General features: G+C 36.6%; 1 protein-coding gene across 1 annotated transcript; it reads right to left on the bottom strand.

Annotated features, from left to right (window-relative positions):
- Positions 1–8,945: 8,945 nt before the first annotated feature.
- On the bottom strand, positions 8,946–10,047 carry LOC141645921 (germin-like protein). The gene is made up of 2 exons (XM_074454073.1): positions 9,881–10,047; positions 8,946–9,603 (listed from the first exon to the last, which is right to left on the bottom strand). Exons 1-2 carry the CDS (start codon positions 10,005–10,007, stop codon positions 9,047–9,049), a joined length of 684 nt encoding a protein of 227 aa, XP_074310174.1. The 5' UTR covers positions 10,008–10,047; the 3' UTR covers positions 8,946–9,046.
- Between the last annotated feature and the right edge of the window lie 2,573 nt (positions 10,048–12,620).

Below are 12,620 nucleotides of genomic sequence, written 5' to 3'. Positions count from 1 at the left end.
GTCCTTTTTCTACTCGATCGAGTAGTGGCATTTTAGGATTTACTCGATCGAGTAGATTTTCTACTCGATCGAGTGGTTTAAGATTTAGTTTACTCGATCGAGTGGTTTTAAATCACTCGATCGAGTGGATTCTCCTACGGGCTTGGGCTTTTTAGTTTATTTCCGTCATTAGGTTGAATAATTCCTATTTTCTTATAAATAGGAAGGTATTACGTCATTTGTAACTCTCTCTTCTCTTCCCCTCTCGGGATCTCTTATAATTCCATACACTGTTACTCTGCTACATTATTCATCTCTAATTTCCTGGATCCTTTTCTCTTTGTAACTTCTTTCCCTTCCTTTTCCTCTTTAATTTATTTAAATGTTTATCATTCTTTCCCTTGTTCTTGCTTATTTAATTATGTCTAGCTAAATTCTCCTCCTAGGATTAGGTGATTCAATAGACCGATGTTAATTGCTAATTAGGTTATTAGATCTGTCGTTGTAGTTATGTCTATGTTGTTAATCGTTGCTTTAACTGTATCCTGCTAGTTGATTCGAAGCAATTAGTCTTTTAATATTGGTAAACCTTGACCTGGACCGAAAGGTTGGAAGGGGTGAGAACTGCAGTGAACAATAGGATGCTTTAGTGAGGGCGAAAGTTAAGCTAATAGCATTTTAGGGTGAATTGAGACCGAAAGGAGATATTCGTTGCCCCTTAGACCGACACATCGACTGATCTGTGACCTTAGCTGTGATTAACTGACGTTTATTGATGACCCGAAATCCTAGTTCCCTTCTCTTACTGTTAATTTCTCTCTTTTAATCTCTTAATAGTTTTAGTAAAATAATTTAAACCCCCATTTCTGTGACATTCTGACAGACTGAGTTAAACAGATAATTAGCAAAATAGCCTCCCTGTGGAGGTCGACCCTACTTACCGCTGACTTCTGTTAGTAGTACTTAGGTATTTATTTTTGATACATAACGACCATATCAAATTTTGGCGCCGTTGTCGGGGAGGCGACGTTTTTTATCTGTTTTATTTTGTTTGTCTTTCGCCTCAAGAGAAGGCTAAGTACCTTGAGGCTGTTCTTATCTTTTTCTTTAGTGCTGTTTTGATAGGCCTACAGGTTTATTGGACAGGCTACCGAGGGAGATTATCGAAGGGAAGGCTTGAGTACCATCGATCCCTTTTGCCAAGATGACATCTGTCTCCCGACTAATCGCTCAGTTTGAAGCTCAATCTGAAAAACCTTCTAGTTGGGAAAGGAAGAAATCATGGGGATGTGGTAATTACTGCACTTCTCCTACGCCACATCCACCCTATCAATGGCCACCGCAACAAGATCCTCCTGATATACAAGAAGAAGAGATTGCGGAGCTGAAATCTTTGTTAGAGATACTTGCCTCCAAAAGGCAAGAGCATGATAGACGGTTTTTCGCGCACATTGATGAGCTCGAGTCTATAATAGCTCAGTTAGCAGCTGAGTCTGATAGTTGGCAAACAGAAGAGGTATACTTTACTGAGAGCGGTTTTTCCCATGAAGAACCCGTGTTGCCCAATGCTGAGGATGATCTTTATGACTCGGATAACGAATTTCTATCATATTTCAATAGCATACACGAAGATTTCAGTGCTGTACAAGAAGAATCACTCGATCTAGTGACTTATATTAGTCGATCGAGTGAATTTCCAGAAGAAAGTTCTCGATCGAGTGATATTTCTACTCGATCGAGTGAAAATCAGGAAGGAAATGGTCGATCGAGCAACAATTTTACTCGATCGATCGAATCTAACCAATGAGAGCATTGATTCGTCATGTGGATTTGTTTTGGATGACGATTTTGACGATGATAATGGATACGGTGAATCTCCCCTATTCAAAGCCGAGTCGGATGCACAAAAGGCTGCGATTTACGGGACGATATCCACTGAGGAGGGTGACGAAGAGGCAGCTGAGTCGGTGATTGCTCCTAGCACGGAAGAGGTAATATTTTCCTTTGTTAATGATTCCGTCAATGAGAGCGACCAAACCGAGGTAGTAAACGATAATTTATTTATTGTTTGTTTAAATAGTAAATTGCCTCGTTTAACTTACGCTGCACATTCTAATGCTTTGCCCCTTCCCAGTAGGTCGAATAATTTAACGATTTTCCGCCGTCCTTATCATTTAAATATTGTTAATCTGAAACGGGACCTTATTTTATCGTCTATTGCTCCCGCGCTCCTATATTTTGTGGATAAATTTAGGAGCTCTCATAGGAAATTTGTGAGACTTAAACAGTTTAACATTTTTATTTCCTATATTTTTATTCCACTATGGTGCTACTTATGCTTTTTTGTAGCACATGCGCAGATGTATGATTTAATGCTGCGCGCTTTGAGCTGTTTTGATTATAACTGATTAGTGAGGCTCGAATAAAAGAAGGTCGAGCTGGGACCTGACTGAAGCTAGCGCTACCCGGGAGGCAACCCGGAGATTTATTTTTCATTTTATTTCATTTCAGTTGTAATAAATGGTTTTCATACCATGGACTATATCAGTATGCTTGCTTTGTTAGTTTTGCGGGCTGTTTTTATTGCGTCTTTTGCAGGAATATACTAAGGATCACTCGATCGAGTACCTTTTGTACTCGATCGAGAGCTTTTGCTGCTGAAATCACTCGATCGAGTACTTATTCTACTCGATCGAGTACCTGCGCACAAAAAAAAAAAAAAATACTCGATCGACCACAATTTTACTCGATCGACCACTATTCCTCTCGATCGAGCTGTTTTGGACGCCCATTGCTTGGATAGCTTCTTGTGACGATGTTTCGGAGCTATTAGTGACCTCCCACGTTGCTGGCTGGTTTGGGGAGGTCCCTTATTCGCGCAATCTTGTGAGTTTTCCGCATTTACTCTCTTTCTCTTTTAGTTTGCGTTTCCTTTCCATGTTTTGGTACAATGAGGGCATTGTACGGTTTAGTTTGGAGAGGTTATGCATCCATATCTGTGTCTGCATTTTGTTGTTTATTGCATTTTTGTTTCACGTTTAATTTTCAGTTTGCATTGTTGTTTATTCTTATTAAAAATCTCAAAAAAAAAAAAATTAGAAAATTCAAAAAATTCACGTTTATTTTTAGCATATAGGTTGAGTCGGAACGGTAGATTTCAGTGATGAAATTGCACTGCATTTGTCTTTTTGCTTAAGCCTTGCAATAAACTGTTATCTTTTAACTTTGTCTTTTGCATATCTACGAGTTAATGTTTAATTTAGCTGAACGAATAGACTTGACCTGAAATTTTGGCAACCTACTTATATATTCTAAGGATTAGAGCCATATAAACTGGTGTCATTTGTGACCAGCTTCATGTAGGATTGTGAGTAGTTACTCCTTGCATATCATGTATCATCAATTTGCACGTATATGAAATTCAATTGCTTTTTGCCTACATACATTCGGGTTAGTGGTTGGTGTCACATGCAGGGAGGTGCTTACAATTTCCCTTTCTTTCATTTTTACTCGTTTAACTCCACATTAGCCAAATCTGCCTGTTGACCCTTAACTACATCCAAATTTAGCCTGCCCTGTCAAGCTAGTTTAGATTGTTTTTGCGGTATATACTTCATTGTGCCAAATTTGGTTCATATCATATCGATTTGGAGTTGGTGATTTATGAAGAAAAGGAGGTTGATGAAAAAAAAATGACAAAAAAAATGAAAAAATGAATTCGAAAAGAAAAAAAAAAGCAGAAACCGAAAAAAAAATAGGAAGATAAAGAAACAAAAGAGAAATGTTGTTTGAAAAAGATCGGTTTTGCTCCTATGCTTTACTTATATTAATTGAGGAGTAAGTTCAGTTCGGTTTGGTGAGTTTTATGCCAAATGAAGGGCATTGTGCTTATTTCACAATTGAGTTGGAAATGGATGTTGTCACATGGTTCTGTTTAGGTACTAGCTTGATCACCTATACCTCCACATTCCCATAAATGTTTTGCCTTTTCTTACCCATTGCCTCACTTTACCATATTTTTGTAAGCCCTCGGCTGTGACAGGACCTTGTTTGGTTGTAATGTGTGTACGGTAGCTAGAATTGTTTATCATATTAGGTGCATGCATGTTTATGTGGGTCGTAGTCTAGGTGAGCGACTATTTTTCTTTCTCTCTTATACATATATGCCTACCCTTTGCTTCATGAGAGAAGAGTGACCCGTGAGAGTCCGATTTTAAAGGTCTTGCAAGGTCGACGGTTCAGCTTTATTATAAACATCTTACAACTTGTTTGCATTTGACTGTTTGCTATAAGAGTTAGTTTGCTTGCATTAAATCGGTTTAAGTGGGCATTTGTAGCTAGCTCTTTGTTATCTTTTTCCGTTCCATTAATTTGAATTTAGTTTACTCGAGGACGAGTAAAGGTTTGGTTTGGGGAGATTTGATACGTGCATTTTATATAGTCTTTTTAGCCTATTTTATGCACGTATTTCAACGCTTTTATCGTAATTTATGCTACGAAATGCCCCGAATATGTTACTTTGGTTTGTTTTGTCTTATTTGTAGGAATGAACCAGAAAGTAGTGAAATCAAGCCTTTTACCGTCCGTTTAGCATGAATTTGGAGAAAGAGTGAATTTGGAGCGGGAATGTAGCTATTTTGAGATGCGCAAAGAAGAAAGATAGCTAGGCGAACAAATGAAAAACTTCAAATTGCTAGTGCCTACTTTGGAGAGCCATATCTCGAGTTCTACAAATTATATTCAGGTGATTCTAATTGGAGATGAAAGTTTGTCCTCTTAGATTTCCAATGCCACCGGAATCACCCTGTTTGACCAAGTAACGAAGAAATGGCAGCCGTTTGAAGTTCAGTGCGCAAAGCAGGAAATTGTTGCTGGTGTTCCGGGTGTAATTGCGAAGCAGTTATTTGTTACCACCCGTGCTTGTAGAATGACGTCTTCGATTGAATCCTCCTTTCGGTCTCCTGAAACAATGAACAAACTGAGGGCTCGGCTTTGGCCGAGCGTACTCACTCCGACGCTCAAGTCAGTGGACTTAAAGAGATAAGTTGTTGTTACTTGGCGAAGTATATTTTGTAGAGAGATAAGGAAGATATTACCAGATGAATAGTGATTCTTAGGTTCAATTGTGGATCCTTTCCTCAATGAGAGTTGAGGAGTATTTATAGACTTTCACCTTTTGTCACGTAGTGGCCAAGTGGCCAAGTGGCTAGCAGGTGGAAAGGCTGATCTACCCTCGGCCGAGGGACCCATGGCAGGCCGGCGGGCCCTGTTGACTCGCCGCCGAGGGGTCTTGGATATGAGTACACGGATATGTGCCCTGGCTGGCTAGTTGTCCTAGCCGAGGCACGAGAGACAGGCCGACAGGCTGCGTCGGTTAGGCTGTCTAAGTCGTTGACTTGCTTGTGGATATCTTTGACCTTGCTCAATATGTTGACTTGGTCAGCGGGTGCAGAATATGCCCCATCAGCTGGAAAGTACTCGATCGAGTAGAATTATGTTCGATCAAGTCCTTTTTCTACTCGATCGAGTAGTGGCATTTTAGGATTTACTCGATCGAGTAGATTTTCTACTCGATCGAGTGGTTTAAGCTTTAGTTTACTCGATCGAGTGGTTTTAAATCACTCGATCGAGTGGATTCTCCTACGGGCTTGGGCTTTTTAGTTTATTTCCGTCATTAGGTTGAATAATTCCTATTTTCTTATAAATAGGAAGGTATTACGTCATTTGTAACTCTCTCTTCTCTTCCCCTCTCGGGATCTCTTATAATTCCATACACTTTGTTACTCTCTACATTATTCATCTCTAATTTCCTGGATCCTTTTCTCTTTGTAACTTCTTTCCCTTCCTTTTCCTCTTTAATTTATTTAAATGTTTATCATTCTTTCCCTTGTTCTTGCTTATTTAATTATGTCTAGCTAAATTCTCCTGCTAGGATTAGGTGATTCAATAGACCGATGTTAATTGCTAATTAGGTTATTAGATCTGTCGTTGTAGTTATGTCTATGTTGTTAATCGTTGCTTTAACTGTATCCTGCTAGTTGATTCGAAGCAATTAGTCTTTTAATATTGGTAAATTTTGACCTGGACCGAAAGGTTGGAAGGGGTGAGACCTGCAATGAACAATAGGATGCTTTAGTGAGGGCGAAAGTTAAGCTAATAACATTTTAGGGCGAATTGAGACCGAAAGGAGATATTCGTTGCCCCTTAGACCGACACATCGACTGATCTGTGACCTTAGCTGTGATTAACTGACGTTTATTGATGACCCGAAATCCTAGTTCCCTTCTCTTACTGTTAATTTCTCTCTTTTAATCTCTTAATAGTTTTAGTAAAATAATTTAAACCCCCATTTCTATGACATTCTGACAGACTGAGTTAAACAGATAATTAGCAAAATAGCCTCCCTATGGAGATCGATCCTACTTACCGCTGACTTCTGTTAGTAGTACTTAGGTATTTATTTTTGGTACATAACGACCGTATCAGAGGGCACACAAATTCCTCTCGGAGGTTCTGCCAAAGACCAGAATATACAAGCGGACATTTAACTTCATTTTTCTCTCGATATATAAGTTAAAATATATTCATGTGAGATCTTATTTGATTTGTTTTTAAGAGTACATTAAAAATATCTATCTTTTATAATTTTGCAAATACGTAGCTAAAGATATTTACCGTGTAAAAGTCGCGTTGGAAAACGTGATAAAGCAAACATGTAAAGTGGAGTTGAATGGAGGGAGTATTACCTAGTCATCGTAACATGAACGATAAACACCTAAGAGGGGGAGGGGGTGAATTAGGTGTACCTTTTAAAAAATTTATCCTTAACTTAATTAATTGATTAACTTAAGTAAAGAATATTGAAGTACAAGACTTGAGAAACTTAATTGAATGTAAGTTTACAAGAAGGTAGAACAGCTTTATGTCACAGTATAGGTGACTGTGACAAAGAACTTGACTAGGTACAAGCGAGAAATAGCAAAGTGAAAGAACGTAAAAGTAAATGAACAAACAAACGACATTTTAAAAATTGGTTCAGCCTCTACTCCGAGACCTACGTCCAACCGTTATTTTATTGCTTGTTTAGAAATTTACTCAAACTTACTAAACCCCTTACAATGAAATAACTCGCCAACCTACTCCGGTTGCACTCAAACTTAAAGCTACTCCACTTCAAGAGTTTATGGGTTGTATCTCAAGGTGTTACAGAATCTTGAATCTCAAGAGTTCACTAAATGAACATGGAGATCACAATTAAGATCTAACACGAGAATCATAGAACAAACTCATTATGTCACAGCACAGCGAACTGATACTTGAAGGTTTACTGCTTTTTCGAAAACAAATGAAGATTTTTAAAAATCTGAAAAAACGTTTTGCAAAAACTTGAAGAACAAAGCTTTAAATGCACAAATGATTTGCAATGTTTTACAATAAATGCTTTGGAAAATCTTGGGAAATAAATGAGACTAAGACACTCTATTTATAGTGGATTTGTTTTCAAGTAAGTACAATTTAGGGAAATTAAATCCAATATAAAATGAGTAGCTTTGAGTGATGGTAAGTGTTAGACTATAGGCTTGGGGCTTAAGTTATTGAAGAAATCAGAAAACTTAAGCTAATACACTCAACATGTAACCTTTTACAAAAATGGCAAAAAAACTTTTCTACCTTTAAAAGTTTGACAAGTCTAACTTACCATTTATATAAAAGGTGTTTGCACAAATCTATAGGTTTATTCAAGTGGATTTTGTGACTCAAAATTTTAGATTTGTTTTCAAGCTATTGAAGATTCAAATGCTAAGGTTTGAAATTTCCAAAGTTTTAACACTTAAAACATTTTGTTGAAAACGTCCTCCATACGGTAGTACCAGAAACCACAGTACAACGTACTGTTGCATGGTTTTGCCATAACTCGACTTAAATAAGAATGTTACACTTACTCTTACATTTTTCGACTAAGGCTAGGATAATATCATTGTCTTGACTTTCTTGATTATCTTGATCATCTTGAGTCATCGTTGAAAGTCCATTTGATTACTTCAATCACTAATCACTCTTAATTTGTTTACACCTTGATCAACAATTAACCCTAATCTTCATCTTCTCTTCCCTTCAATTTTCCCCAAATCCCCATCTTCATTACAATACATTATTACTTATTTACTTGAGTTATTATCACCACAATGACGAAATCGGCAGCCAAGTCGAAAGTCGGGTACATTGATTACTTCCCTGGGGAGCCTCTTAGAAAGGTTGCTCACCGCTCTGTTTCCACCTCTATGACGGTACTCCCACTCAAACGCTGCCGTGCTGTTGCAAGGAAATCTATACCGCCAAGAAAACTCACTCTTAAGAAGAAACCAACATCAATATGGTCTTCCAATTACTGTCTTTCGCTTTCTGTCTCTGACGAAGATCAATCTTATGATTCTGATGACCCGGGTTCCAGTCCGATGAGTTGCTGTTGGTCAGAGGCTTCTAATGTTCCTACTGCTGATTCTGAGTGTTCTAGTTCGGTTTCGTGTTCGTGTTCGAGTTATTACTCAACAGGGGCTTCTAATCATCCTTCTACTCAACCAATTGTCTATGTCCTCTGTAAACTTGTTGATGGTGTTCTCGTTAGGGTTTAATTTTCCCCAAATCCAGTCTTCATTAGTATTATACATTTATGTAAATTGCTGAATTACGAATATTGTTTGGGTTTAATTGTGCCCTAATTTGTTAAAGCCCTAATTGTCTAGGTTTAATTTGCCCTAATTTTGTTTTAAATTTGTAATAGTAGATTAATTGTAACTATTGTTATTTCTATTCATTGGAATTAAAATTCGTATTTCTTGAATTGGGTCATATAGATGTTGACTTTGATTTTGAATTGTTTAAATTAGTTAATAGTTATAGAAGACTAAAACTTCCTGAATTGAAATAGTGAATTCATAATTAATTTTATTAATTAATGTTGACGGAAACTTTATTTTAATGAAACAATACAATCAATGGCAATACAATATGAAAGAATTATTCTAGCATGAACAAAATATAGAAATCATCAGTGGTTGGATCGAAATTAGGATCCGGTGGAGAACTTGGATTGAAGGTACTTAACAAGGCCAGCATCAAGCTGGAACGCCTTGGAAAGAACATCAACGGAAATAAGTGGGTCGGAACCAAACACCGCGTTAGGAATAGTGACTACACCCGGGTTTTGGCTACTCAATCCTGAGAAGGCAACTGCAGGGGTTTTGCCAATGTTTAGCTGGAAATGAATAAGGCCTTGTGGGAAAACAAACACGTCACCTTTGTTAAGCACTTTAGTGAATAACTTGTTGCCGCCATTGGCCTGGTTTGAGGTGACGAAACCCACGTAGATAGTACCCTCCATGACGGTGAAAACCTCTGTGGCGCGAGGGTGAGTGTGAGGTGAAATGAGCCCGTATGGTGCAAAGTCAAGCCTTGCAACGGATATGCCAAGGGTGTTTAGTCCTGCTAGGTTCATTGGGTTTACTAGAGTCACGCCGGATCCAAGCCTATTGTTAGTGTTGGCCGGAACGTCTAACCCTTTGAAGTAAAAATCATCTGGAGTTGCTTCATTTGGGTTCTTGCATAAGAGTCCATTTATGAACACTGTAAAGAGATAACCAGATTATTGTTAGTTTTGCAAATTATTTCATAATCATGTGCAGTTAAAATAATACAAAGTAAATCAAATTTAAATTATGTACTCGTAGCAATATGCGACTTTCTTTCAAGTTTCAGGTTTACTCTCGACGTTGAATAATAAGTGGATTATACAGTTTCCATTCATCTTTATCACTACTTGTTTACATATGATTAAAGAATCTCTCACAATAAACAAAAAAGGTAACAAATGATTGAGACGAAGGGTGTATACGATCTTCACCTGCTTTTGTGGGATCACTTGTTGCGACACAGAAGTCTTGTAGCTGGTTAGGATCGGTGGCATATGTCATAGACACAAGTATAGCCATGCAAGCAATTGTTGAAATTAAAAGCTTCAGAAGTGCCATTATTGACGTATTGGACTATATATTTCTTAGTTTTTCTTTTGGCAAGCTAAGTGAAGATTTTGGAAGCTAATTTGATGGAATAATACTGAAAAACATCTCTTTTTATAGTGTTTGATGGAAACTGTAGGGGAGTTGAACTGGTCGGTAAAGTTCTACGATAAGACAATTGTTAATCGAAAGTAATGTAAAATAATGAAAACATTACCGTGTTAGAATAACTGGTCTTGTTACAATGTTGGGTTATGGTGGACAAAGTCAATTAATCTTTACATTATCGTTGATTATTTCATTTTTGTTGTTTGATTATCTTTTATGGTCTTGGCCGGATCATCCATTTTCACCGTTTATGTATTTTTACGACTCTATTTGACAAGATATTTTAAGTGATTTATTTTAGACCTAGCAAATAAATTAGAGCTTGTCGTGTTTGTATTTGTCTCAAGTTTAAACGGGTTACTATTTTTACCAATACTTTAACCCTAACCCGTCCCAATGACATAACGGGTCATTTGTCTTAACCGTAACTCAACCCATTTAATTTATCTATAATTCAACCTGACCTGTGTAACTCATTTATCTTTTAGCAAGTAATTTTGAACTCACTTAACCCGTTTAACCCAATAAACTAATAAAATAAACTAAGCTTTATAGCCCTATTATCCCAAAAATGATGAAGGAAAATGCTTATTTTTAAGTTGTTTGATTGCATTATGATTCATCCCAAATTATATTATGACACTTTTAAGTAATTGGATTATTCGTGTCGGGTTCGTGTCAAAAGAGCTCAACCCTTAACCCAAACCATTTAAGTATCGTGTCATATCCGTGTCAACCCAGTTACTTAAATGGGTCACAATGTCTTACCCTAACTCGTTAACTTCGTATCTTGATGTCGTGTCAATGATTGTCACCTCTAATTTATTTACCGAAGTAGCTTATTTGACCAAAGTTTCAGCTAACTTATTTTTTGTAGGTATTTGATAAGTACGGAGTAGCTTATTTAACCAAATAAGCTACCTGAAATGAAATGCTACCTACGATATTATTTGAGAAATGACGTATCTGATGTATATTATCTTCCCTTTGTACCCATGTAACCTATAATTAGCTATATTTTCAGCTAGTTTAATTGGCAAACATTTTTTTTTATATAAAATCAGTGAGCTTATTAGCTAGTTTATAATTTTTAGCTAAATTTTCAGATTTCAGTTAACTTTTCGGTTTTCAATTACCTTTTCATATTTCAGCCACTTTTTCACATAGTTTTACCAAAAAGAGCTCATTCCTTTGTACAATCGTTGGTGGTCGGATATGAGTATGGTTATTGACCAACTCCGTTGTACTTGCTCGTGATCTATTGAATTATTCTCTCTATTTTAATCATTTGTTTATCTTTAGTTAGAATATCCTCATAAGTGAATGAGACGAAGAGAGTAATAGTTTATTTACTTCAAATAATCGATTTAACGAGACATACTAAATTATACTCTGTAATAGATCAAATCAAATTTTGTCAAAAATAAATAACAATAGAATTATGGAATACATATATAGCTGACTTATCATGTAAGTTGAGTGGTGAAGATGTATTAATCTTCCTTCAGTATGCACAAATCCGTAAACTTAAAATTGTTCAAGTATTATAGACACTACTACAAAACTTGTGATGGACATCGGACTTTTCGCTATATAGACATCGGATACACAACCGATGTAGAGTTTGGTCATGTCCATTGTGGATTAATGGACATCAGATTTTAAACCGATGTCCATCAAAATTTTCACATCGGATGTTTAGGAAAACCGATGTCTATTTGATCAATGGACATCGGATTTTAGGAAAACCGATGTCTATTTGATCAATGGACATCAGATTTTTAGGAAAACCGATGTCTATTTGATCAATGGACATCAGTTTTTTGCAAAAATCCGATGTCTATAATTATTATTTTTTATAAAAAAAAAATATTACGCTGTTGTCCATATTAGTCGTACACACGATGACAATGCAAAATGATTCCATAATCAACAAAAAATATCTGTATACAATCAATCGGTTATCCAAAGCCAATTACAAAAAAAATTTCATCTACATAATGTGTCAAATTTACTTAGACGACTAACCTATACAAAAATATAAACCGATATGTAAACTGACTAATTGTTTAAAAAAAAGGCCGAAGAGACAAGATTACTTGGCAGCCTCAGATTTGCTCATCTCCCATTGGGCATATTACCAAGAGAATCTGGTTCAACACAAGGAAATGAAGATTGGTAAGAAAAAGGGAAGGAGTAAACAGGCTTGCATGTCATAATATTCAACCATATGTAAGCAAAAAAGACGTCATATTTGTAACGGAAAAAATCAGTTTACGGTGTCAATCGGACATGAATCGGACAACAAAGTGCCAATCGACAGAATCGACAGAATCGAAATTTACGACATTCACAAATACATATGCAGTCAGACGTTTAAAATCTAACTGTATAAGAAGGATATGTATGTCTCCAACTGTGAGTGGGAGTATAGCTTGAATGATTTCTTTTTACGGTCTCGTAACAAGAAGAAACAGAGAAGATCAGAGTTATTGTCTTACACATGCGACACTCATT

Source organism: Silene latifolia, chromosome 3, assembly GCF_048544455.1.
Source record: "Silene latifolia isolate original U9 population chromosome 3, ASM4854445v1, whole genome shotgun sequence".
Lineage (NCBI taxonomy): Eukaryota > Viridiplantae > Streptophyta > Magnoliopsida > Caryophyllales > Caryophyllaceae > Silene > Silene latifolia.
Note: the sequence above shows the minus strand (reverse complement) of the source record. Positions and strands in the feature narration are given on the sequence as shown.